This window comes from Tinamus guttatus, unplaced genomic scaffold (genome assembly GCF_059628265.1).
Source record: "Tinamus guttatus ecotype Peru unplaced genomic scaffold, ASM5962826v1 Tinamus_guttatus_pri_ptg000171l, whole genome shotgun sequence".
Lineage (NCBI taxonomy): Eukaryota > Metazoa > Chordata > Aves > Tinamiformes > Tinamidae > Tinamus > Tinamus guttatus.
This window is the reverse complement of record NW_028288705.1, coordinates 163122-191117: the sequence shown is the minus strand read 5'-3', so window position 1 is coordinate 191117 and position 27996 is coordinate 163122. Positions and strand designations below refer to the sequence as shown.

The window sequence follows — 27996 nt, the reverse complement described above, 5'->3', positions numbered from 1 at the left end:
CTTGGAAACGAAATATGTCAATCAAATAACCAGGTCTCATTTTCAAAACAATCGCTTACCAGGATACAGCCTAAGGATTGTGCTACACCTGACATATTTACAATAACCACACTTTTTATGTCTTCATAATACATTATTCTTTACCATTCAGCTTTCATGCATCTGTTTTAAACACAGATGTTGTTCTCATGTTGCGTTTAACAAGTTCGCATGCTCAAAATTCTCCTAAGAATTTTTTTTAGTAAGTTGAGAGACAACATGGAAATTGTAAAATTAGTGATAAAATTACTGCTGTCATCCTTGCAGGCTACTACCCTTCCAAGTCAATAACCCCTCTGAAGATGGCTAAGGATGGAGGGCCAAACTTAGCTCTTAGTGCAACTCTGTAGACATCAAAAAGAATGGCTTGGGATTTCTTTTTTTGTAAAAAAGAAAACTTCATTGGAAGGTTAATGGAAATTAAGCTTTCAATCTAGTTTAGATTTTAAAAACACAATTTATCCTTTATCACTGGGTAAAAATGAATTTTCCAAAGTATTAATGAATTTCTGCCTCATCAATGCTTTGAAGTTTTGATACCATTCTATGAGCTTTCTTCTCCTCTGAATCTTTTCTTGTAAGCTCTTTTTTTTTTCTTCCTCCAAAAGAGAAGGAAGCTCTTTCCAGTCTTTAATAAAGATAAATGGAGCCCCCATGGTCTTTAGTAATTGCAGCGGAGCACTGTGATGCACTGATGAATTTCCACAGTCACCTGGTGTCATTACATCTTCTACAACTGGCACAGATGCATACGAACAAGCTTCGTATATTCTATAGCATTCTGTATTTATTCCCACTGGGCACAATGTCAGATCACTCTGCAGCAAAGCATCTTGATAATTTCTGAAACTTTCATTTGTTTCTTGAGGCTGCCACCTTGGAAAACAAAGGGGTTGAAAATTAACAGTTTTCAACAGGCATGAATACATTATAACTAGAGGGAAAGTTATGAACATATGGAAGCCAGATTTTTGTGCAAGTAAAATGTTAAGTATTATTAAATAGTCTTCTAAAATATTTATTAAAAATTATTTCAGAAACAGACATGTTGGGAGACATACGATGGACTTTTTGATGAAACTCTTGCCCAATATTTTAAATCAGGAGAGGTTTGCTCATCAAAAACACAACGTAAAGCGGTCTGCTGCTCCGCCACTCTGCCTGGAGTGCCCTGGAGCTTCTGTGGCATAGTTTACAACACAGGTAAAACCTGAGGTTCTTCATCAGGAGAGTCAAGGTCTTCTTCAGCACTACTGTGCCTATTATCAAATATTTGACAGATATTGTTTGGGAAAATTAAAAAATACAATCAGAACATTACACCTATTAGTCAAAAGGCCTGTCTACTTAATTGAAACAAAATACTAAATCCACTCTTTTCTATAAAACTAACTAAACAAAACACAGTTGTCTCTTCTTCTTCTGGTAAGTCACTAACAGGCACAATGTGCAAGACAAGCATTTTTTCTCCCACCATAAGCAAATGTGTCTAAGAGCAAAATGACTGTCTTCATATATAGCTAGTAGACGCAGAACATTTTTATATGTATTTAAAACTATACTTTCTGAAAGACATTGCAACATCAAGGCTTTTAAGTTACTGACAGCCTACACAAAAAGACTTTGCAATGTTCTCCATTTCATTTATGGCTGTTTATCTACTATTTTTTTAAACGCTTTCTTTTAAAAAGAAAAGGTTAGTAACAGTGAATGAGGAAAGAAAGTCAGTGCTTTCATGAAGTAAATCAAAGCACTTACTGTTCTCTGGCTGCAATCCAGCAAAGTTTATCAAGCCCATCCTGTTTCAGAATTTCCAACAGGGTTTCCCTAGAAGAGTTTTTATAAACTGTTCCTAAAAAGTTGCACAGATATGATCGCGGATTATGTAGCATTGCCCAGCTGGGTTCCACAACTGGAAAATTTCTGTAGCTGTAACAAGAACATACCAGTAGATAATGATATGCTTTATGTCAAAGAAAAAAAAAAAAAACATTTTACCAGGTTAATGGTTATTGCAGAGTCAACATCTCAGCGACCTGAATCTCTGAACATGCCTCTCAGCTGCATATACCACTGGTAGCCTCTCAAAGGAACATTTCACTTTGATCTTTGTGGACTACATCCACTAATCTTCTGGCTATCCCTAAATCATTCATTTTCCTTGTCATGACAGCCAGTGAAACACTACTTTAGCTGAGGAGCTGGTACAAACTTTTTCATTGTTCTAGTTTCCTTATAACTGAACTAAACTTGTTTGTTCTTGCTTCTGTGAGGAAGTGGTGAAATGAGCTTAGGCTACTGGAGAACTAAGTCCTACTGCAACCCTGCACCATGCCAGTTACAGAAAGGAAGCAGAGGCAATTTCTTCTTATGAGCCACAAAGGGAAGAAAAAAAACCCCAAAACGTTATCACCTGCACTAAGCCCTTCCTATTCTAAACAAGTGCTACTTGAAACCTGATTATATAAAAATTTTGAATCCCCATGTTATATCAGCAGTTACAATAAACGTTGAGAACAGATCTACTAAATCAAAAAATAAACAAACAAAACCCACTACTAGGCAATGGCTCAATTTTCACAGAGCTCCCTAAACCCAGGAATTTTCATGTACTATTTTAAATTCAGAATGTAATTTCTAAATATTCTAATGCTTGATTTAGGAAATTGCATAGAGGCATGTTCCGCAACCTACAATCATTCTGGAGAGCGCAGTAACATCCAGGGGTATTTTCCATTCCTCATGCACGCACAACAAGCAAGTCTCAACTATAAATTGTGTCTAGGGCACTTACGTAGCTACTCCCAAAGGCCACTGGAAAATATCTTCTTCGTTGGCCAGCGGATAGTCATACGTTACAAACAGCAGACTCACAAACCCTCCGTTTCTTTTCAGGTACGGCCGTATCCACTCGTTGTGGCACTGCTCATTTCCAAGCAGCACAACAGCGACGTGCCGGATCCGGCGAGTGTGAATCAGGGTCTGGGCATAGAGCAGCCACTGAGCGGCATGGGCCACCTTGGCCTCTTCCCTGCCGTTCAGAACCAGCACCACGTGCTCAGCTTCCACCGAGAAGTAGCCAGGCACCACAGACGGGCCAGTGATGAAGCTGTGAAAAACAAAATACCAAGACCAAACGCCTTTAACACAAATTATTAAATTATCTCTTCCTCTAAGGATCTTAATTACACAGCCTGTACTCGAGGGACTTTTTCTTCTATGAAGCAAATGCAATTCACTGTCATGCAACAATTCCTGTTGTTAGTGTCTACAGTTATAGCACAGGAACAAAGTTTGCCTTCAGTTTTACTCTGAAAAACAAGGAGATATAGACTTCAATGGAAATAGGGTATTTTGTCAATAAATAAAAATTAATACCATATTCAAACATTATCATGTGAATAAAGCAAACTACTTAAAAAGGGATGTGCTCTCTTAATTCATGAAATGACAAACTTATTATTCATTCCAGAAATAGCCAAAAATACTGTACAAGACAGAAGACCCCTCAAAAACCTGCAACAGCATATAAGAGACACTCTTATGAGAAGGAGTTGTCTGGATGGCCTGATGTTTTACGGATTTTTTGTGTAATTCTGGGTAAGTAAGTCAGGGCCAGACCAGCAAAGAGATCGAGTAACCTGATTCTGATGTAGAATCTCTTAATATAGAGGTATTCATCTAAAGTTAAACTCATGCTGCTTGTATAATCTGGATCAACCTCCAGGCTTTGATACAAGCACAAACATTTTCATTTTTCAAGGCACTTTATTCTATCAGAGGCATTTCAGTCATAGAATAAAATCCTAAATGCCATTATTAATGCACTGCCATGAAGTAACCAGTGTTTGCTGGCTCCTGCTCCATCCAACTGCTGTGTTAAGAATGCTGACTGAACTCAAAGCACTAGTGATTACACATCTTGGGGAAAAAAAGAGTGATGAGGGGAAAAATGCAAGCGTTTTTTTAAGGAATCCATGAAGTGTTAGTTTCTTTTAGGTCTTCTGCATTACTACAGGCTTTCAACTTCCAGTTAAACTTAACACACATGCTTATTTTAAATTAAACATGAAGTGACTATGTTTATAGCTAATTTCAGTTCAAGGATAAACATGCTGGGTGAGGAAAAGAAAATGCACAGCAAAAGCAGAAGAAACTCCTCCCATGAGGATACCTGAAACAGATTAGCCTTATGCAGGCGTATTCTAAACCTGAGCTAAGCTGACAGTCTCTCTGAGCCAGAAGCCTGTTGTCCTGAGAAGGCAACAGCATTAAAAGAGACTTTAAGAAGAACAGAAATTTAGGCATGTCATTACTTAATGGCATGAATGTTGACTCTATGATATCCTCCTGCGTGAGGAAAAAGATGGATGAAGTGTGTCAACAAGATGGAGTCACCTCTTCTCAGTAGTGCCCAAAGACAGGACAAGGAGCATTGGGCACAAACTGAAATACAGGAAATTCCATCTGAGCACAGAAGAATCCTTCTTCACTGCGAGGGTGGCAGGCGCTGGAACAAGTTGCTCAGAGAGGTTGCTGGGCCTCCATCTCTACAAATATCCAGACTATCTGGGCAACCTGCTCCAGCTGACCCTCTCTGAGCAAGGCATTGGACCAGATGATCTCCAGAGGTCCCTTTCAACTCCAAATAGTCTGTGACTCCATCAGACAAGAGGTCAACAGTTCCAGAATAGGCGTATAGATTTGTATGTTTGTGTTGCAACTTGGAGCGGGTCAGGAATGCCAGACAACAACTTAATAGAAGCTGGAACCAACTTCCTTTATTTCGCGTTACGTATCACAATATATAGCAATTCACATAGCAACATCTCAGTAGAGCATCAGTAATTGGTTACAAGTATTGATGTGCTAACATATCATAGGCTGCTAAGCCGTATCCAAGCGCCTAACTGCAATAACCACACTGACATCTCGAGGCGGCTGTACTTCCTCAAAGTTGTCTTTCACAATGAGTAACTTCCTCACTTAAGGAAAAATTTCTTAACAGTGAGGGTGACAGAGCACTGGAACAGGCTGCCCAGAGAGGTTGTGGAGTCTCCTTCTCTGGAGATCTTCAAAACCCACTTGGATGCAGTCCTGTGCCACATACTGTAGGTGACCCTGCATGTGCAGGGGGGTTGGACTAGATGACCTCTAGAGGTCCCTTCCAACCTTAAGCATTCTATGATTCTATGATTTCCCACCAACTTAGCCCAGTCAAGGACTGGTCAAGGACACCCTCATGTCCTTGTCCTCCACATTTCCCCCTTTTTCTTTAGATTAGGTGACCCCGGGAGGCAAGCCAGCGTTGAGGTGTCAGATTCAGACTGCATGAAAAGCCATGCAGTAGGCGGGTTAATAGAGCGCGAACAGGTCCAGGCCATCATCAGCCCAACTACCTGTAACAACCCCCATAACAGCAACATCAGCAGGGACCTGAGTACAGATTTTATCCATCCCCCAATTCCTAACCAGTCCGCTAGACCGTCTAGACCGAAAAATCCCACATCCTTGTTGACCTTCTCTGTATGCTTGATCAAATCGTGAATCTGGCGGTGTATGGCTGCCGAATGGTCCTTCAAGTCCATGCAGCACATGCCGTCAAAGTCCTGACACCCACGTCCGTGAGCAAGAAGCAGGAAATCAATAGCGGCACGGTTTTGCAGTACAGCATGTTGTACCTGGGTTAAATCATCTGACAACTCACTAAGCACAACACTAGTTGCATTTGCTTGCTTGACTGCCCAGCATGCAAGGCGTTCGATGTTTCTGTGGGCTCAGGCGGCTGATATCCCAGGACCGAAGAAAGACGCCACTATCACTTCCCAATCACTCCATAGGTCAACATCATCATTGCCATTACTACTTACAGTAACTCTTGTACTTCGTCGCCTAACTGCCATTTTCCTGCTCCCAGGAGGGCCATGCGGCCATATCATACTAAGGCGACCGATTGTGCATGGTCCTCCCATAGGCTGGGCCGGACCACCAGCCCAGGCTCGATTTCCGTATATAAGAAAATATCCGGGAGGAAGTTTACGAGGCAGGGCATTACCTTTAACCTCAGGGCCTGACCCGGCACACCAGTTTTCCCAATCGGATCTACGGGGGTGGTATTATTAGATAAACGCATTGGCCAAGGCAGTGGCACCGCCTTGGCGCTGGTATTCAAAACAGCGCAAGCAGAAGCATTAAGAGAATCTAGCAACTCTAACCCTTGCGGTGGGTTATCCATATCGTTCATGCCGTGAACCCATTGGTCGAATTTCAATATTACGCTAGACATGTTCTTATAGTCACAGTATTGGCTACTCTCGTTCTTACAAGTATCATCATAGTGAGCCGCAAAAACCGCAACTTCACTGTCATTAAGCGGGACCCCCACCAAACAGGTCACGAAAGGTGTACTGGGTGTCGCCAAGCTTGCACAAAAGTGTGTAGTATTTAGCTCTCTGGCTAATGTTACCCATATATTTTGTCGAGGGTCGAACAGCCGTGGGTGAAGTAACGAAGCCCCGCTGTGGACTCAAAGCCATTCTGCCTCCTGAGTGGCAACGAAGACACTTGGGGATTAATGGTTCCCAGCAAGTTCTGCAAAGGAACTATTGGAGCCAATTTACTACCTTTAACAATAGTTACCAGTGGAGTCAATGTATACTACCATCTCGATTACCCCTTCCGAATCCGAATCAATAATCCCAGGGACTACAAAGACACCAGACATTCCTGTAGAAGATCGTCCTAATACCAACCCCCCAACGCTCTCCTCTGGCCAAGGCAGGCCCTTAAATTGCGATGGAACCCGCACGGGGGAGGTATCCTGCAAGCACACATTTACTGCGGCCGCCAGGTCGATGCCCAGGCTGCCCCTTGCGGAGGGCAGCCAGGACCTCCGCTTCCCGCTACTGTTGTCCTCGCGCGGCTGGGATTCCCGCTCTTCTTCCCGTTTCCCGAACGGCACGCTGCTGAGGCATGGGTGTTGCTCTGGCAGCGGGGACACCACAGCCGCTCCTCACTGCAATTTTTCCGGATATGACCCTTTCTCCCACACCTAAAGCACTTAGGGCCGTTCACATTTTCCCTTTTTCCTTGAATTCCTTTCCGGCCCACCAAAGGCTGCAGCACAGCGGCCAGGACACGAGATGCTTTGGCTTGCTGAGCCACTGAATCAAGCAATGCCTGCTCTACCTGGGCTCCTAAAAATGCTCCTGGGTTTCCCACACCTCGACGGGCAACCTCTTCAAGCATTTCTTCAAGCGAGACCCCCTGTGGCAAGGTGATTAGTACGTCCCTGGTACGCTTATTAGCATTCTCAACCGCTAAGGATTGAGCTATAAGCCTCCTAGTCCTCTCATCCAGCATATCCATTTCCTCCAGGGCCTTAAGCAAGCGGTCAACGAACTCACCAAAGGATTCGTTTACACCCTGCTTGATTCCCACAAAGGAAGGACCTTTCTTTTCCTCCGGCAAGGACATGAAGGCTGACAAGGCGGTTTGTGTTACCAACCTTAACAAGATAGCTGGGTATCGCATCTGTACCTCCACACCACCGTAAGGCCCCTGTCCCAGTACTGTCTCCACCCGCAGTCCCTCCAGTGGATCTCCCTGAGGCCGCGGTATGGCACATTCCCGCGCAGCGTGGGCTGCCCATTGCCTCTCCCACAGTAATAATTGACCAGGCGTCAAAATCAACTTAGCTATCTGCTGACAATCACTAGGAAGGAGCAGATCGCTATTAAAGATGTAGGAAAGCAATTGTCTAGACGGTTCCCCTTTAACACCCCATCGCGACACCGTATCCCTTAGTTGACTCATGATTTTCCAATCAAATGGGTCCCATCTTGGGACCCGATTACCCTGACCGTCTGGCTCGAAGGCCACTGGGCAAGCCACTCGCATGGCTGGCTCCCACTGACCCTCTAGTATCACATCCCTAATAACACCGGACCAGCGCGATGAAACCTGCGGACCCGACACCCCACCCAAAGCTCCCGACCACCCCTCAGCGGCCCCTTCCCCGGCCGTAAGACGCAGTTGATCAATGTCCTTGGAGATCTTCTGGAACAAGCAATCTGAGGGCCAATCCCTGAAACGTTCTGGCGGTTGCTCCGATGGTCGATCTCTGGTCTCCCACGCAGGGAGCGGCGGTGCCGCGGGCTGTACTGGCGGCTCAGATGTTACAGCCGACGCAGAAGGATTCGCTTCCGATGGGGGTTCTACGGGCGGTGGCGGCGGTGGCTCCGCGGGTCGGCCAGACGACTGCTGGTGGCCCTTCTCTACACTTTCCACCAGTTCACGGTAAGTTTTACATGGGATTCCCACCGCTCCCCGTCCTGGCGCGCCTCGCGGTGCATGGTTACCGATTGTCGCTGGCTCTTCTCCCTGCAGCATCTGCGTTGCCGCAGCTGCCATTTCCTTCTCCGCTTGCATACCCTTCAGGTGATTAACCACCTCTCGCCATGTGTGCCCTAGCTCTTCAGCCGATTTACTTCCCTCCAGAGTGGCTTCCCAGAGCGAGTCCCCTATTTCTCGCCGCTCCGTCACGCTAAAGGCAAGCTGCGGCTCCTTTAAGTGGCCCCTTTCTCTTGCCCACTTCATCAGCTCATACAGCTTCTCCGTGCTCACTGCTGCCTCCCTTTTTGCTAGTAAGTCCAGCAGCAGCTGCACAGCAGCTTCTCGCTCCATGTTTATGGGTACACCCCGGGTCCCGGCTTCTTCACTCCCCAACGCCGTCTTCTCCGTGTGCGCAATCACGGCCGGCTTACCCGCTCCGGTCCACCTTCTTGGTTGGATCACTCAGCTGCACTCGTACCTCTCGCTCGGGTCCCTGTTCGGGTGCCACTTGTTGCAACTTGGAACGGGAATGCCAGACAACAACTTCACAGAAGCTGGAACTGACTTCCTTTATTTCGCGTTACGTATCACAATATATAGCAATTCGCATAGCAACATCTCGGTAGAGCATCAGTAATTGGTTACAAGCACTGACGTGCTAACATATCATAGGTTGCTAAGCCGTATCCAAGCGCTAACCGCGATGGCCACACTGACATCTCAAGGCAGCTATACTTCCTCAAAGTTGTCTTTCACAACGAGTAAGTTCCTCATTTCCCACCAACTTAGCCCAGTCAAGGACTGGTCAAGGACACCCCCATGTCCCTGTCCTCCACATGTTTGTACCAGTCTGTCAAATTATAACATCTGCTATGTTAGTAACCAATATAAACTCTTTTTTTTTTTTTAAGGAGCTGGTGACCAAGCTGAAGCTAAAAGCAAGAAAAAACTCCTCAGGTAACAAAACACTATAAAACTAAGGAATTTGCAACTGAAAATGTTAAAAAAGGAATTTTGAGGAGATGGATAAAATAATGCACCTGTGTATTTTTTAATACTCCTTAAGCTTCCAACATAGCGATTGAAGTAAACACAAAGTAAACAGATATCATGCAGCTGGTACCTGAAACGTGTTTTTCCTATATTTTGGCTTCCTTCTCTCCACTGTGCAGTTACATCAGCTGGTTCAAGGGGCCCCTTCAAGAATATGTTGCCAGAGGTAAAGACCTACATAAATGGTAGAGATATGATGGAGAATTTGAAGGCACACATTATGCATTTTGCCTACTTTAGTTTCTGCAAAGCATTTTTTCTGGGAGATTAAAAAAATGAATATAATAATTTAAGAATTTGACAAAGAAATGGCAGAGCTTCCTAAATAAAGTAGACTTTGCTCACCAAGCTACATATGATTTGGAGTTAATTAAGATGGTATTTTCACACACATCTAAAAGGATTCTCTGGCAGTCACAATAGCCTGCATATCACACCACCACTCCAGTTAGCATCTCTTTCTACTACATATAGCACTTAAAAATGAGCAAATATTAATCAGCACTTTATTGAGTAACATAGGCTTTAAAAACTCTTCTGAAATGCATCAGATGTTTAGGATATGTTTGGTAATGCCAAATAAAACTTCAACTCGAGTTGAAAATTTTGCATTTCAGAAAAGCTGATGAACAATGAAGTGTCTTTGGCGGTTGTCAAAGAGGCCAGGAGGAGCCTGAGCCCCAGTTTCTCAGTGGTAGCTGTGTATTATGGCACACAAAATGCCTTACTCCCTACCACACAGTGTTTTATTTCCCAAAACAGACATGACGGGGAAAATAAGGTATTATTTGACTTAAATACGGAAGAAGCTCCTATATATGTCATACTGCATGCCAGACAATTTAAAATGTAACAGCATTTGCCTGCCATTTGTGCCACTTTGACAAACGTAAAAAACAGTCTTTAAGAGAACTAATGTTAAGAACTATTTGCGGAAATGTTGCTATAGTGGTGCTTCCAGCACGCTACTGCTTCCTCAACGCTTTTCATCTGCAGACGCCACCTCAGCCCCACACAAATTATAGTCACGTAAAGACAGAAGGATGGAGAACAGCAACACATAAGCGCAGGCAATGGGGCGGTAAGCAGCTGCCGGCAGACCGCGTTAGTCGCAGGGCTTACCCAGGGCGGCCTTGCCCCACACGTGCACGCGCAGGCGGCCCGGCCCCGCGCCAGGCCGCGCGTCTCGCACCCGCTGCCGCAGGGCCTCGTGGCGGCGCCGCGCGGCCGCCTGCTCCTCCCGCTCCTCGGCCTCCCAGGGGTTCCAGTCCTCGCCCGCGGCGACATGTTCTGCACGGGGGACACACGCACGCGGTCACTGCGCTGCGCAGGCCAAACGGCCCGGCCAAAACGCGCGCCTTCGCCTGGGAGAGGGGGGAAGCGCAAGGGCGGTTTCGCGGGCAGGTCCCCAGGCGCAAAACCAGGCCCGGTTTTGCAGTTTCGCTCCCGCGAGCTCTAGGGGGAGTTTCGGTGCCTAACGCGGTCGAAGGGAGCGGGGAAGCGGCGCAGCCCGCGGGCCGCCATCACCGCGCGACGAAATGGCGCCAGCCAGGCCGCGCCGCGCGGGGCGACCCCGGGGAGCCCCCAGCGTCCCGGCCTCGCCCCCTGCCCGACCCCGGCCCGCGGCGGTGGCAGCCCCGGCCCCGCTGCCGGCGGAGGGGCGGCTCGGGGCGCGGCGCGGGGGGCTCGGGGCGCCGCCGCTCTCACCTCGCGGGCCGCGGCGGTCCCTGCGCGCCGCGCGGCGGGGCCGCAGGAAGACGCTGTAGGCCGCGTAGAGGGAGAAGAGGCCGTACGCGAGGAGCAAGGCGGAGCAGAGGCGGCCGCGGGCGCCGCGCATCCCGCCCGGCCCCGCGCGGCGGCGGGAGGGGCCTGCGGCCCTGGCGGCCTCGCCGCCGAGCTCGGAGCCGCCGCGGGGTGCCGCAGCCTCCCTCCCTCCCTCCTCCCCATCGTCGGGCTGTGGCGCGGGGACGGGGCTGCCCGGAGGTCTGAGGTAGCCCCCTGGGCACCGTGAGAGGTCGGCAGGCGGGCAGGAGCCCCAGCGCCTGTCACCCTGCCCTGCGGCGGCAAGAGGATTTTGGGGCCTGTTTGTCCATTCTTTCAAAAAATCAGTGTTAGGGGTTTGCTGAGCTAATACCAATCTAATGCTAGATACAGTCCTCATGCAAGCCAAAAGCATAGTGACCTTAGCATGCTCAAAAAATAGTTGGCTATAAGATAGATTTATACATAACTCTGCAGCCTGCTCTGGAGCCAAGCCTTTTTTTTTTTTTTCTTGATTTTTCTTTACCACTAAACTTGCCTCTGACGCTGGTCTCAAATTTATTCTGTAGGTCTCTGCTTGCTCCAAACCAAGATACAACATTTTGCCTTAGCAAAATTTATGAAATAGGCTCACAACTAATACACTACCAATCCTAAATGTATTTTACTGACCTCTGCATTCACCAAAAATGTAACCTGCCGACCTACCGTGGCAGCAATGGTTGCCTCGTTCTGGCCTTCCTTTCTGAATATCTGCCTTGGCCTCACACATCACTGCCAGCAGAGATGCTAATCCCACAGGTAGCCCTGGTGTTAATCCTGCCATTTAAAATCTAAGCATAATCCAGGTGGCTCTTGTCAGTCCTAGAGGAAGTCTGTTGTAAAGTGAGTGTCATATGCTTGTTCCAGCTTTGCATCATGACCACTTAAATTCAGTTAAAGTCTAATTTCATGGAAAGAGTGGACCAGATTAATGCTTTCAATGAAGACTGAGATTGTCTTTTGCTTTTCTGGTTTACTGAATGTGTGTGAATGCGCAATGAAGTGGGATAGTCAATAACCTTTGGGAGGTTCAAGGCTGATGTGACTGATGTCAAACCATTGACAGCTTTGACTGCAGTCAGGTTTCTAGGCTGTATCAGTATCTAATAACATGTGCTGCCAGTTGCAAAAATTCATAGGAAACATTTGTACTAAGAATTTATTATATAATTTCGGACAGGATATAACAATGAAAGTAGGTAAATGGTATAACCAAAAGGGGAGAAGAGGGCAACAGAACTGAGTTAAGAAGGGCAAAGCAAAAAGTAAAGTGTTAAATTGTTTGAGAACACAGGTTTGTTATTGCACAACTTTGCGGCTTTGATTGATGATCAGAATATTCTGTCTTCTCCCCACACAGATGTAGTTAAGTATATCCAACAAATGCTCATTCATTGCAACAAGTAAAAGTTACCATAGAATTTCAAAATTATTACTTTGAAGATTGCTGGGAGCTAAAGTCAAAATGCATTCTCCCGTGCATCAGGTAGCTGTCATGTTGTAAAAGGTCCTGCAAGACTGATGCAGATGGTATTAACCATCATAATGGAGTTTGCTTTTGAGTATCCTACCAGGCACTTAGAAAATAGTTGCCCGCTTAGATTAAACTGTTTTTTTCATACCATTTCCAGGCATAGATTAAACTAATCATGTGACTCGACTGTTTTTTTTTTTTTTTGTCAAAAAATTTGTTTTCTGTACATACTGTGATAAAAACAATGCTTCTTGCCATTGAGTTTTTCTTCTCCTGCCTGGCCACAGAAGATTGTTCCTCTGTCTCCTTTACACCTTTCAAATTAAAACCACTTGTTACTTGTCTTGCTTAGATGTTGCGTAGTCCCTGCTCATGAGGCCATTGACAGGTTGAAACGGCTTGTTCCAGAAAGCCATGCTGATCAAGAGCCAGCACACACAGATCTGAACACAGCTTGAGGATGCAGCGAGGCATGAGAGAAGATGTCAGACAGACATCTAGTTGTTGCTAGAATCTCTCCAGAAAAGTTGTGGAGTAAAATTCCTGCTCTGTGGTTTGTTAGTCCCGTTTTCGTCCAGAAGTTTGTGGAGTTTCGTGCTGCCACCTGCTGGGCCGGGGAAGCAGCTCCTGGGACATTTTCTCTCCTGCAAAAGCGGGATCTGCTGTGAGTGGACACGTGGGAAGCGTGGAAGGGAAGAGTCTGCAGGTGGCAACTGAGGAAGCGTGGGCAGAGAGGGGGGCTGCTCCAACAGCTGCAGAGATGTGGCGGAGGGGCATCTTGTGGAGAAAGGTGACGGCCCCAGGTGCTCATTACAGCTCATGGACATGGGGCTGTGCTTTGCTGGCCCTGGCTCCTAGGAGTCCCCCTGCCAGGCTCCTCCTGGTGGGAGTCAGGGCGAGTTGGCTTCCCCTCTCCCTGGGACTGGCTGCAGTGCCCGGGGTGCTGCTGCACTGGCAGGAGGGTCATGCGCCCGCTCACTGCGGGGAGCAGCCAAAGGCAGTGGCCTGCTCTTCTAGCTTAGTATTGTCTATAGAAAGAGAGTAGTCCTAAAATGAGAATATCCTCCTTGCAATAAAATAATATAATGCAGGAGTATCCAATTGAAGCGTAAGGTAAGAACTCCGTAGTTAATTTGCTCTTGCATGCTAAATACGTCCTCTTAAAAAACTCGTTTCCGGTGTTTTACAATTTTAACTACAAATCTAAGCCAGATAAATATGTTTAAAATATTTAGAAAATGAATATCAATACATCATCCATTTGCATAATTTTCCAAGATTTTTAAGTAACATAAATGACTGCTTTGTGGATAGCAGAGATCATAATCGTTCCTCCCCCATGTGGTACCTCTTCTGTTTGTGTTTTGTACCAGCACAATTTTTGCTTTCAGCAGCATAAGCACATGCATTTGTAAGTCACATTCATCTAAACAGTTCCAAGGCAAATCATTTATGCTTACAGGAGGAACTATGGTAAGTTTCGTACTAGCAGGAATTTTAGCTGTGTTCTGAAATAAAACTATATTAGCGTATCAAGCTGTGATGTGAGTCACTCTGAGTTCCTGTATCACCTGACCTCCATGGAATGATGGGATCATTTAAATTATTCAGCATAAATTAAGATGGTTTCAGTGCCATTTAAAAACCCCTTGAAACTGCAATTTCTTTTAAAACGAATTTCTGCAGAGCAAGGAAGGAATGTAATCTCCCGTAGGGGGTTGCTGGAGCTGTGCTTTGTGGTTCTCTCTGGCACACCACTAGTTATGCTCTTGCTGCATGATCAGAATATGTCATAGGATACTCATGGATGTGCCTCTTTTAGGTGGCAGTTATGCAGGCTGAGCACTTGGGAAGGGTGTGAGCTGTATGAACAATTCAGAGGAGCCGCAGTTCGTTCGCTGTTTATTTCTGTTTTTATCAGGAAACAGAGCAGGTTTGTGTGTGAACAGTTTTGGTTCCAGGGTCTGCAGTGTGGTTGTCACTGACTTTGTGACTCGCTGTCGCTAACACTGAAATTGCCTTCCTATCTGGCCTGGTCAGAATCTGTGGATTTTGTGATCCATTTTTTGTTTATCCAGTAACTTCAACACTGAAGATGTAAGACTAGTCTCAAGTTCTCTTGATATGCCCCTTCCTCCACAGTTACAGCTATTTAAAAATATTTACAGCAAGGAGTTGTTCAAAAGCTGTAAGAAGGCTGGGAAGGAAAACAGTGGAGTTAGACTTGTGTTTGTATAGGAAGTTGTCAGACAGAATCACCTGGGAAACTGCTATAATATGGAGAGATGCCTCACTACAGCAGGTTAATTTTTAAAGAAAAATGTACTGAGAGCTCAGGAACAAAGCGTCCTGTTGTGAAGGAGGGCTGGAAAATTCAGTAGAAAGCCTAAGCAAATAAGTTTTTGATGAATTAAAAATCAAATAAAAAAGGAGCTTTTAAGAAGCATAAGCAAGAGTTGATTACAAAGGCCAAGTATTAAAACATTGCTCATATGTATGGAATTGAGATCAGGAAGTCCAAGGCTCAGCTAGAAAAAAAAAGCTAGTGCAGGACATAAGGGGAAATGAGGTGGATTTCACGAGGATGATGCCATAGGAATCAGAAGATGTTGCTCTGTTGTCAGACAGTCCTGATGGACAAGAAGGAAAATGCTGAAGGGCCCCAAACCCCACCAGGCACAGAAAGGGGAGGAAATTTTCCACCCAGCTGTTCTCCTAAACTAGAGCATTTGTCAAACCTGTCAGTTGTGTTTTGAAAGGAGCTACATGCAGGTCTCAGGCTGGGAGTAAATTTGCTTTAGTGATGCTGTTCAACTTTTCCATTTTGGGTGCAAAAGGTGCTATGATAGTTTTGGTCTCGAAGATGTTAACACAGTGCATAACTATAGAAGAGGATTTTGTGCTTTTACTGCTAGGCTAGAGTCTAGGCCAGAAAGTGTTTGATATGCAAAGTATTAAGCATGGGTTAAGTTTTAGGTAACATTGCCTAGTCCCTGTAGTAGCCAAACAGTTGTATATACCGACCTTTCAGATTAACATCTCTCTTATAGCATTAAATAATGGTAGTTTTCCAGTTTGGGAGAGGGAGAGCAGTGAGCTGATATGGTCAGAATGTGGTGTTGCTGGAATGTAACTTCACCTTTTGAGAACAGACACAGGGCTTTTATGTATGCTACTGTCTCTTAGCCCAAAGCTCAGTTGCCAGAGTTGAATGAATTGAAGTCTATGGGGTCCCAAGAAGGGCTAATGGCCTAAAAATAGGCTGTTTTTGCCATCTCAGCCCTGAATACAAGGTTCTGTTTGAGGACTTTTATTTCATTCTTCTTGATATCACTTTGCTCAGTCTCTGGTGAAAAATTATCATAGAAAAAGTTAGGTGTTCAGGAACTCCCTACCTCCTTGTTTTTCTCTCCTCAGGTAAAAGCAACATTCTGTTTAAGCTATTTTCTTTGTGCTTAAATCAAAATTGTCTGAACCTCATGACTTTGCTTCTTCCAAATCTTGTTTACTCGTCTAGGAGGCTGGTATACAGTTTGGCTCATCTGAGGTTTCTGCAAATAGCATCAGCAACTGGAGATGGTGGATGTGAAGAGTCCTTTGAACTCCAAATCATTTTGCTGCTTCTGTTCCATTTCTGGTGTGTGATAAAGGTCAGAGCCCTTGTCTTGGACTCTTGCACAGGACTGTTTATGAGTAGTGTTGTTTCGTGGTTGCATATAAATCCAAACCTTTTACATATAATCTTTTCAGGAAATAATCCCTTATTAGCAGCCATGGAAGTGCTCAGACAGGCATCACATTTCTAAAACATGACAAAGAGCATAGCATGAAGGAGTGCTATCGTGCGGAAAATCTCGTTGTCAAGAACTGAATGTCCAAAAGGAGACAGAGGAGTCCTAAAACTTTATTCGAATAAAGGGAGAGTCCACCGGGCATATCCCTGTGGGGTCTCTCAAATTGCTGGGGGACGCAGCCCCGCTTTTATCCTAATTTCCTGACCGAGGGACGCCCTCTCCTTTTCCCCATTGGCCAAGGTACCTGCTCAATTTTGCAGACAATAAGCCACCCCTTAGCCACTGGGTCTAACATTTTAGAAAAATAAGCTATTGGTATTTGCATGCCTCCATGCCTTTGCACTAAAATTCCCTTGCCATGGCTCTGTTTGACATCCACATATAATTCGCCTTCTCATGTCCATACCACAACATTGGGGCTGTTTTGGATTAAACCCCCAGCCAAAATATGCCCCAAATATATATATAATATACATATATATATATATATATATTTTCCTGACACCCTAAGCCCTTTTTGGGCCAAGAAATTGAGTAACTTCACAGCAGTTTCCTTCACCACCCTCACCAAGTGTGGAACTGCCCACACTTCTGAGTTCACTTCATCCTAGCTTTGTCAGGCATTTTGCACAAAGTTACAGTAGTGCTAACTTCTTTATCATCCCCCACAATATCAACTGACATTCCCAATCCAGCCATCAACTCCAACCCCTCAGTAGATTGCCTCTCTCTTTTGTTACATAGATTCCTCTAGATGTTGCCCTTAACCGTATTGACACACATTCTTTCTCGATGAGACCCTTCTCAGTATCACTGAGATACTGGCACAAAACCTGACAAAGACTAGGATCGTCATCCGACCCTACAGGGGGCCACCTAAATCTCCCTGGTAACTTATATTCTGGCCAAACAAAACAACAATATTTTATCATTAGTTCCTTAATTATTTCTAGGGGAATGCATAAGTTATCCCAAACCCTCAAAAGTCTTCCCAAGGGACTATATGGGGATAAGTCGAGGTGGTCATACCTTTTTCCCAGCACCCTCTTTTGGCTTCCCTTTGCTGCCCTCCGTGGATGTCCATATCGGGGTCATCACCCCTTTTGTTCCCCAGTCCCATAGTACTCACCAGTGAGATTTCAATGGTCCTTTCCGTCAAACCTGGTCCTTTCCGTCGGACTTTAGCGCTACCCAGAGGTCCTTTCCGTCAGACCTGGTCCTTTCCATCAGACTATAGCGCTACCAGAAGGTCCTTTCCGTCAGACCTAGCCCTTTCCGTCGGACTTAGCGCTACCCGGAGGTCCTTTCCGTCAGACCTAGTCCTTTCCGTCAGACCTAGTCCCTTCCGTCACACCCCTTGAGGACCCCCTCCCGGTCCTACCTGCGGATCCCCCTGATCCGCTTCTCGTCTGTCTCCGGACAGTCTTGGGAACCCTATCAGTCGTCCGGTGCAGGCTGCCGTCGAAGGGAGTCGATCACCAAAAGCTATGGTGAGGCGCGCCGTCGACTCCAATCGCCGTCTGCCATTCCCGGAAGGTGGAAGGATCCCGGACGAGCCCCCAATTTTGCGGAAAATCTCGCTGTCAAGAACTGAATGTCCAAAAGGAGACAGAGGAGTCCTAAAACTTTATTCGAATAAAGGGAGAGTCCACCGGGCATATCCCTGTGGGGTCTCTCAAATTGCTGGGGGACGCAGCCCCCCTTTTATCCTAATTTCCCGACCGAGGGGCGCCCTCTCCTTTTCCCCATTGGCCAAGGTACTCAGAAGTTACAGCCTTCCCGGCCCACCTACACCGAACTGCGGCCTCCCGCCATCTGTTCCCACCTGAGCTCACCAACTCCTTTGTCCCCCTTGCTGAAGAATGTGGGGGAATTGCCCTATTTCCCTCCTTTGTAAAGGGCCCATCTCCTTGCAGATGGCGCTTTTTGTCCCACTCGGCTCATGGCTCCACTCAGTCTCCCCTCCCTTTGTCCTGCCCTTCAGCCAAACTGTGCAGAAACCCCCTTATTGATGAATACAGAAACTTGAGCATTCTGCTCACTATCATGCTGCTGTGTTCTGAAGAATGACATGCTGCAACCAGTGTATATTTTTCCTGACTTATGTGAAAGATATGAAGGAAAGCTGCTTTCAAAGATCAAATTGGAGAAGTGAAGGAAGGAAAACAGAAAGATTATCCTTGAAATAACCTTTCCTATGCCTGAAAGAATAGTTTCGGAAGCAACTACAGATATGTTGAATGGGAAGAGGTTCTCAGCACGAGGTGTCATTATTCCTCAGCACAGATGTTCTCATGCAATGAACCTTTCAGGAGATGCAAGTAGAGTTGCATCTGTTCGAGGGCTGTTTGCAGGGACTGAATTTGCAACAGAGTTCAAGCTGCACTTCCCTCAACAGGGAGTGTAGCAACATGGTGGCTTTATTCATGCTTGAAATCAAGCAGTGAAAAGTGCGTGCACCAATTTGTCCCCATATAATTTACAACAATTTTAAGGTGATCTCTGTGGAGCTCAAGGGCAGTTCTGGTACTCTGTGCTGGGACAGCATGGCCAGCTCTGCATGTAGGCAAAACTCAGTTTTGCTCACTCCAGAAAGGGGACAAATTAAAATAGCACAAGTCAATTTTGCATTGGCAGCACAGCAGCTTCTAAACCAGTCTCCCCAAACAGATTCGGGTAACAACTCAAACAAGTTCTTTACCCTCTCTGTCCCCTGGCAAATAGCATTTCTTTCTGGGTGCCTGGCCTCACTCTACCTTCTTGGCCTCCCCCTTGCCAACACTAAGTATCTTGGAAAAGAATGAGATCTTGCCAGCTGGTTGGAGGGGAAATTAAAAGGAGAAAGATCAAACATCCTATTCCCTTTCAAGGTCTTTTCCTGCTGTGGAGCCCATTGCTCTCTGCACAGCGTCTCCCTGTGCTGGGGTGCAGCCTCATGAGGTAAAGCACAGGCAGCTGTGGCATCCATCCGCATCAGAATTAGGGAAGCTGCTATCAGAGAAAGCCCCTCCTTGACCAAACTAGTGCTAATGTGACCATTAGTGATTGCTGCTGTGATGGCGCTCCTGCAATGAATGTGGCCTCATCAGCTGGGCATCAGCCTTTGGCTGTGCCTTGGTCCTCTGCTCCCTTTCGCAGTCCTCCTCTGAGATGGTGTGTGACTTCTGGCCGTAATGTCATCCATATTCTCCCTGTACTGGAGAAGTCAAATAGCTCCTGTGAAAGTCTGAGACATTGTCTGTCAGTCTTCCAATGGAACACAAAGAGGTGGAATAGTGTATGAACGGTGCAACATCTTTTAAAGAATGGTTTGAATCATCATTTCAAAAATAACAGTATCAATAAATAAATTACTTTTTGGAACACGGTTGCTTCATTCTGAGCTCAGTTTAAAAAAAAAATGAAGAGAAGCTTCTTACTTGTTTTCCTTGTCTGTAGTGATAAAACAGAAGAAAATGCTTTGAGATGAGCCCAAAACCTTTCTTTCTCAAGCATGGTTTCTTTGCCAACGACCAAGAAGAGTTACTAGTCCAAAGGTGGCGTAAGTGAATCTTTTTATTTCCCAGTGTATGTCTCAGGAAGACACGTGTAATCAGTTACTGTTTCTCAGCTGAGAAGAAGCAGCTTCCAGAGGAAGAAAGGCTGATGTTTAAAATGCTAGCTCATCGCTTTTTTCTTATTTCTTTCTTTTTTGCTAGTTGTGAACATTGCTCTCAGTTATTTGTCCCAGAGATACCTAAGGAACTGCAGCTGTGTCCTTTTTATTCATGCCATCCAAATGAAATCCTTTGTGTATATTTTATCTTCCTAATTTTTTCATGTTTTCCTACTAGACATGGAAAGCTGTAAGCTTTCTGAATATATCTCAGTAGGAAGTGAGTTAAAAGAGCTATAAAGAAGCTAATTATGAAAGCTGTTATGAATAACAAGGTTTTATATTTAGAAGCCACCATTTTATTTTTGAGTATCTGATTTTTCCTGCTAAGATCTTTCTTCCCATAGAAAGCTTTTAATTATGTTGTGAATTCTTTTAAGTCCCTTGGGAGATTATAAACAAAAGATATTAAAATTGGTATTTCACTTCAGAACTCCCACTCTTCCAAAACTTTCAATGTGAGCTTCTAATGACATTCATTTACTACTATATCTGGAGATTTATTGGGCCGTTTACTTGTCTTGCCATCTACTGTTGCCTTTAAAGTGAGTTACTTGACATCAAGGCATCTGCCTGTGTTTTGGGCTGAGACGTAGTGTGGATTATACTTTAAAAGTCTGCTTCCACCAGGGTAATTTATTGCTTGTTAGGGTGGAATTGCAAGATACGTTATCTTTTCTCATCATTCTCTCAAATGTACCCTGCCAAACGGGAACAAATCAAAGTCACTGCAATGTTTATATTCTGAATGGCATCTATTTATGCAATCTCACATTTCCCTAATGATTAAGTAAGGTATGGGGGAAGCAGAACTCTTTAAATCAGAACAGAACGTTTCTCTTTTTATGTGACAGGTAGGAGAAATAGCTTTCTAAAGAAAAGACTGTTAAACAGGACCTTAAACCATGACTGCAGTCCAAACAGGGGCTCGGCCTGGCCTCACTAGCTCGAGGTGGGCCCACTCTAGCAGTTGGCCAAACCTGCAGTCCCACAGTGGTTGCTGGCCATCCATCCTGGTGAAGGCACTGATTTTCTAACACTGCATCTCTTGTAGCACCCGAAGGTAATCTCTTCTCTGCAAGGCCTTTATGGTCCATGCAGTGAAACTTGTCCCTCGGACTTCAGTGACAGCAAGAAGAGCATCTAGTTGAATGAACGGAGCTACCACGTTGCTAGATGTTCAAGGAGAAGTTTTCGCTCTCTGTTGCAGCCTCCTTAGAGACCTCAGGGAGTGCCTGAGCTACCTAGTTTCTAGTTTCAAAGTTTCTAGTTTTTCTAAATCTCAATTTCTTAAATCTATTTGTTGTTTTCCATGAGTATTATGGAACTGCTTCAAAGTGAGATCCTAACAGACCATCTACTGCCATACGGAGGTAGAATCCATGCCAGGACTTTGGATCTAAGGAAGGGCAGATCCAAAGGAATCTGCCCCTCTATGCTCTGGTGAAGAGGGCAGACGAGCAGATACTGCCCTTCCATATGGCGCAGGCAGCGAGCCGCATAGCTGGCACACAGCACCCCCCGGAACCGGGGTAGATGCGTACAAGCACCAGTTTTCAATCCACTGAAATGCTCTTATGTATGTGTGTACTAACAGACCAGATTTTAGTGTAGGTGTTGCTGTTTGTCTGATCTACCCCTTCTGCATTTTTGATCTTCGTATTTTAATCTGTATGGATTATTTGATCTATTTTTTTTATATCTAGTTGCTCTACTTTTAAAAAGCTTTCAGAAGGACATGTCCACAGTTTGTTGTGCAGATAGGACGAGATAGGGAAGTAGACAGTTAAGAATATTGCCTTTTGAATGGGTCTTATGCGTATTGAAATAAAACAAATTTTGGATACAAGTGGTTGATCACAGACCTTGATCTCAGTTGCTTATGAGGATTTCTATGTAAATATGTCTGACATTACTTATAGGTGGGTGTTTGCTGTAATTCAAAAAGGACGGTTGCCCTTTTCCAAGATAAGATTCAGCTACAGTCTGGGTGGAAACATCCTTCATTTCTGCTGGCTTTGAGTAATTATACGAGGAGAACTATAGGCTGTCATGTTGCTGATGTTGATGTCTCCAGTCCTTACAGGATAGGAAGTGCTCCAGAGAGGACACAGGCCACCACCACTGCTGCTGTTGGGGGGATGCAGATGATTCTGATGCCGTGTTTATGAAATTCTCTGTTGCTTCCCCATTTGGAAGACTTTGGGACCTCTGAGAATGCCACAGCAGCAGATTTGGTAAAGGAGATGTTTAATTGTGGTAAGAAATTAACTGATGAAAGATCAAGAAAAGTGAGCAGCAAATATGCAAATTAAGCAACTGAGATGGAAAGCAGACAAAAAGAGATTGCATTAGTGCTAAGTCTTCTAATGATAACATGCAGCATGATCAGGAATTTATTATTACCTACTTAACCTTGTTTTTTTCTCTATATCCAAACTTACAAATGATATGCATTGCAGCAGGAAGTCGTATTGTGCTTATTGACTTACCTGAGCTATGGCATTATTGAAGAGACATGAGAAAGAAGATTGGAGAAGTCATCTAGTGCATTATCCGTCTCTAAGATGGGAGCAGCTATACATCTCAGGAATTTATCCAGTCTATTCTGTGAAATTTCAGATGATGGAGATTCAAGCCATATATCCTAATTATTCTCACCATCTGGCATTTTTTCTCAGTATCCATCTTCTCTGTATCTGTTTTTGGTTATGCAAGTTCATTATTTTTGTTCTCTGAGTGTTTCTTTGGCATCAACCTTTTTCTCATCTTAAACTTGTATTATTTCTTCCCTTAGACTTTTCATCATTAGTCTAAATAATCACAATTCCTTCAATCTTTGTTTGCAGGTCATGTTCCCTAGACCTGACTGATAACTCTCATTCTGCTCTCTCTGCCCTGCATGCTGTCAGCATCATTCAACAGTGCAACATAAGAGGCAATATTTTGCATCATGTTTATGACAACTTAGTCTCATTGTTGGTTGTATGAGATCCTGAACAAAAAATATCTAGATCCTTGTGCATAGCATCTGAATTCAATAACTGAAGCCAGTTATAAAGGGAGTAAAATGTATAAATCTAAGTTTTTTTTTTTTTTAATTTAGTCCTTGTCAAATGAGGTGGTCACTCTTATTTGGCAAGAAGTATCTACTGGCTTTGTTAATGGCAAGTTCTTGTGATCATGTCAGGGATTAGGCTGAGCCAAACAACATATTGGCTTAAATAAGGGTCATCATGCCTGGATAAGAGCTCTTGACAGCAAGTATCCAGATCAAAGCCAAACTTTTTTGTGTTGAATTCTCACTTGATTCAAATGCTAACAACATTGCAGGAAAAAAAAATCTTTATTAAGACTGAGACTTGATTGTTAAAGATCTGCTTGCTGATTCTTCTGCTGATGAAAGTATGTTTGCTAAAAAAACTGAATATTGCCCGTCTCAAGAGTAGGCAACCGAGGACTGGAACCTGTGTAATTTGGTTATTCTCCCCCAAACTGGGGCTGTTAGTGGTGCAGTTTGTGAAGCAGTGTGTTGGAGACCCCCAAATTAGACTGGAGCATTTGGGTTTCCCTTAGACACTCCTTTCTAGGAGACTGGCCTGTATTTCAAGACTTTTTTTTTTTCCAAGAAAGGCTAAGGAAAGAGTCCACAGCAGTAGGAACTCCTAGTCTTGTGAAGAGAGAGGGACATAATGAATGTTCATAGCTTGTTCATCAGATACTGAGGCCCCACTACTCACTTCCCCTCTATAATAGTCCTGCAACGAACTCCCCCAAAATAGTTTTGTCATTTATTCTGCTTAAAATTAATCTTTTTAGTGTGCCTAGATGCTATTCTAAGCAAAGGTGACTTTAATGCAGTCAAAAGAATTTGAAACCTAACTTCCCCAAATCTCCCTAACACCACATGTCCTACCATTACCTCTTGTGGTGTCTGCATAAGAATGTGACCTCAGTTTCCAAATATACTTCCCCCAGGTCTCCAGGCCAGAATAAAAATTTGGAAAAGTCTCTCTTGTAAAGATCGTTGCAAAGTCCATTTTGCCCGAAGATAGGATTGCCAACATACGGTTCAGACTAGAGGTTCACCTTGCCCAATGTCCTGCCTGTGACAGGAGTCAGAAATGGGTGACCAAGGTGTCATAAGGCCCCACAGTGGATAAGACCCTGCCGGGTCCACATTGAAGAGCAGTCTGAAGCCTGGTCTGCTGCAGCCAAAAAACGTGAGTTCAGCCTCAGCCCGGGAGTGCCAGGGATGTTTGAGAAAGGCCTCTGTGTTCCCAGACTGTCTGATGTTGTCACCTCGAGGACACACAGGCTGCCCTGAGGGCCAGGTCTGTCTGTGGGGCAAGGAAGGCAACCCTGGGAGGGCCTCAGAGCACCTCTCTTGGCCTCTCTTCCTTTCCTGTGGTGTAAGCTTGGTGTAGACAGGTAGCAGAGAGTGACCAACAGTTTATTTGGCTTTGAGGCCGGCTTGGCTGCATTTGCCCCCACATTCTGCAAGGAGGCAGGCGCTGGCTCTAACAGATGTGCTCCACCGGTATGTGAGCAGGGTAAATGCAGGTAAGTGGAGTAATTTAGCAATTCTAATTGCCTAATTTAGCAATATTGAGTTTACAGTTGTTCCTGTATATCATGCAAGTGAGCTTGTCTCCTTTATTTATCACCACTCATGCACCTGCAGTGGGAACCTCTGTCAATATCTAAGGCAAATCCAGCAAAATCTTACTGATTTAAAGCTAGATAGCTTTACAGATTTCAAATCAATGTGCTGATCATGGGGTGACGCTCTGTGAAGGTATTCAGCAGGGGAATAAAAGCTTCCAAATTGCCTCTCATTTTTGTTAGTGTTGCTGACAAACTGTAAGAACACTATACACTATCATGATCTACTTGGTGGGAAATAGGCACCATTTTCAAACAGATTTTCCTGATACTTCAAGGTATAATTAGAGATGATCTCTTCTGTTTTACAAGTATCAATGTCTGTTATCCTGTCTAGACAGTCAGAAATTTTGTTTCCATTTAGATCATAATCCTAGCAGTATCCTCTCCAGGGCTGTTTTGCTCTTTCCAGCAATCAGATAAAAAAAAATTATCCAATATTGTTTTCCCCTAGTAAGCTTAAACATACAATAAAAATGATAAAAAATTAAAACAAGTGTTAGGAGTATGTATTCATAGCAGTGTACTTCTCTGCTGGTGTATTAACTTCAGTTCATTGTGCAAAACTTTTACAGAACCTGCATGCAGAGAGGAAAAAGATTTTGATAATAAATCGTGACATTGGACATTCACAGAAGGTTAAGCGCTGATGGAAATTTAAGACTTTAAGTTCTAGAAATACTGAACACGTAAGTCAAATGGTCTAGTATTTAGATGGCAAATGTCATAGAAATGTTTCTGGTGTAAAGCATCTACCCTCATACTTCGTAATACAGACATGCAGTTCATGTCAGATGCCCATGCAGCAACTGGAAGAACAGCATACAGAATGGACAATCATTTCCACTGCTGCACGTGTGGCAGCAGATCTCCCTGATTTTAGTCTATGTACCCCCAAACCTTCCCTTTTTTTTTGCATGGAAGAGCATAGGTGCTTCTTTGGATACTTGCTACTTGCTTCTCTTCTGTAAAGGGCTCAGACCCAAGCTGTCCGCACAGCTCTATAGTCAGTATTGTCTGAGGTGCCTCTTGGTGCTTGGCGGTTACAGCAGTGGGTGCAGAGGCAGCACCCCTGCCTGTTAGCTGAGGATGGTTTTCTAGGAAATCCAGCACCAGGGCTTGCAAGGCACGGGCTGTTTTGCAGCCTGCACTGATGTAAGAGAAACTTCCCTCGTAACCAGCAAGGTCCAGAAAGGGGATGAATTGAGAAAATCCACTTTGAAAAGAGCTAGATTTCACTCCTTTATGTCAGTGCTATTATGATTTTCTACCAGATTTCTGTTCTTTGTTTTCTCTCTACGCCCTCTGTAAACCCATCTCTTCTAATGTGACACATTCATTTAACAGTATCAGACAGAAAGGAAAACAACAAATACCCTTCCCAGTCCTGCACCACACATCTTGCAGAGCCACGCAAGCCTTCTTGCAGACAGGGCTGCTTTTGAATTTATTACAGTGATGAGAGCCTGTTAATTAATCTTTGCTGTGGAGGCTCTGACCACTGATGAGAGTTCCTTGCTGAAAAATGGACTTGTCAGTGCAGCCTGCCTACTCCTGATCCCTCGTGTGCTTGTGGTGTGGTTGTGAAGCACTGTTGTCTCTGTCTTTCCTATGCCTTTTCTGATGGAAAATATCTTGGGATAAATGATGGAGGATTTTGATTTTAAAAAGAACATTGAACTTTTAAAGACCCTTAAATGCCCATGCATTGCTGCTTACTGATTCAATTTAAACTATTCAGCTTTTATGAATCCACAATTGGGCTTTTTTAAAAAAAAAAAAAAAAAAAGCTTATGGCTTTTTAGTGCATTATCAAGATATCTAAACATTCAGGAGACATATGAGGATTATTGTACAATGGAAATAAATCATTGCTGTGGTTGAGACTGTATATGGCACTGCACTGTACAAAAGGCACAGAAGGAGGGAAGGATGTTTCAGAAGGGCACCACACACTGCAGGTACCAGGGACTGAGACTACCTGAAAATTTCTTCACAATTTAGTTTTACACCTTGAGTTGTATTCTGCACTGTTGCAAAGGTACTTTCTAATTCATAACCGGCAGCTCATACAGCAGCATTAGTCTTTGTTTCACAGTGATTTATCAGCTGGTTTAGTGATGAGGAAATGAATTGCCCCATCTTACCAAAAGATTTCATTACACTATCATAAAACACAAAGTCATTCATCAAACTAAATTATATGAGTCTCCATGAGTCAAAACTCACAGATACAGAGATTTATAGTTAAATGGATGGAAAGCAAAGATAAAGCTTTTGTCAGTAGGGACCCATAAAATTAGTCAGGCACAATGTCGTCCCTGTATGCTGGGAGGTCCTTTCCTCCCAGGCACCTCTGCTTAAAAAAAATATGTGATATACCAAGTAGCTGTGTTAATGAAGCATGTTCTGTGAGTCAGGCCACAATGAGAGGTGTCTGCTCCGTGTGCCTCAACCCCGTCACCTTCGGCAGCCACACAGAAACCAAAGGAATTGTGAGGGACACAAACCGTGGGGGCTGGTCCCTGGTTCAGGTCCCAGAGCTGCCTTCCCAGCAAGCAGGATTTCTATGGAAGCCTTATTCCAGGCTCCTCTCTTTGCTCAGCTCCTCTGGCTTTCTGTGGACTTCTCGTGGTTTCCTGCCTTTCTTGCACATGGACGTGCTCACGGGGAGAAGACTCAATTTCTGCACTTGAGCACAGAAACCTCCCTCCTTGTGTGCATGCAGTGAGCGATAGGAAGTCGTGGGTGAAACTGAGAACAGTCTGGGCCAGCGTCATCCAGGGAGCAACTGAGCAGAGCGGGTCCATGTAGGCGAGTGATGGTGGGACTGGGAAGCTGCTCTTCTGCTCTGACAATGCAGTGGCAGATACCGTGAGGACAGAGGAGGGGTGGCAGCTCACCAGGCTGAGCTCAGCCACCCGTCAGCTCATACAGAGCAGTGCTGTGCGTGCTGGGCCTCAGCGTTTTAACCCTGCTGAGGAACCAGCTGGTGAAATGGCAATGACACTTTTTCTGCTTAAAGGATTTAAATAAATAAATAAATAAATAAGACAAACAGCTGAGGAACTGACACATTTTAAAAATGAAACTTAGCAAATGCACCCGAATTGCAAGTTTAGGCTCTGGCTAATCTGGAAATACCATGATTTCTCTGAAGTTGTCTGTGGCCTCAGATG

At 44.6% G+C, this 27996-nt stretch overlaps 1 protein-coding gene across 1 annotated transcript; it reads right to left on the bottom strand.

Moving 5' to 3' along the window:
- Positions 1-265: 265 nt before the first annotated feature.
- Positions 266-3148, bottom strand: RXYLT1 (ribitol xylosyltransferase 1). The gene is made up of 3 exons (XM_010211624.2): positions 2834-3148; positions 1798-1968; positions 266-915 (listed from the first exon to the last, which is right to left on the bottom strand). Exons 2-3 carry the CDS (start codon positions 1929-1931, stop codon positions 498-500), a joined length of 552 nt encoding a protein of 183 aa, XP_010209926.2. The 5' UTR covers positions 1932-1968; positions 2834-3148; the 3' UTR covers positions 266-497.
- Between the last annotated feature and the right edge of the window lie 24848 nt (positions 3149-27996).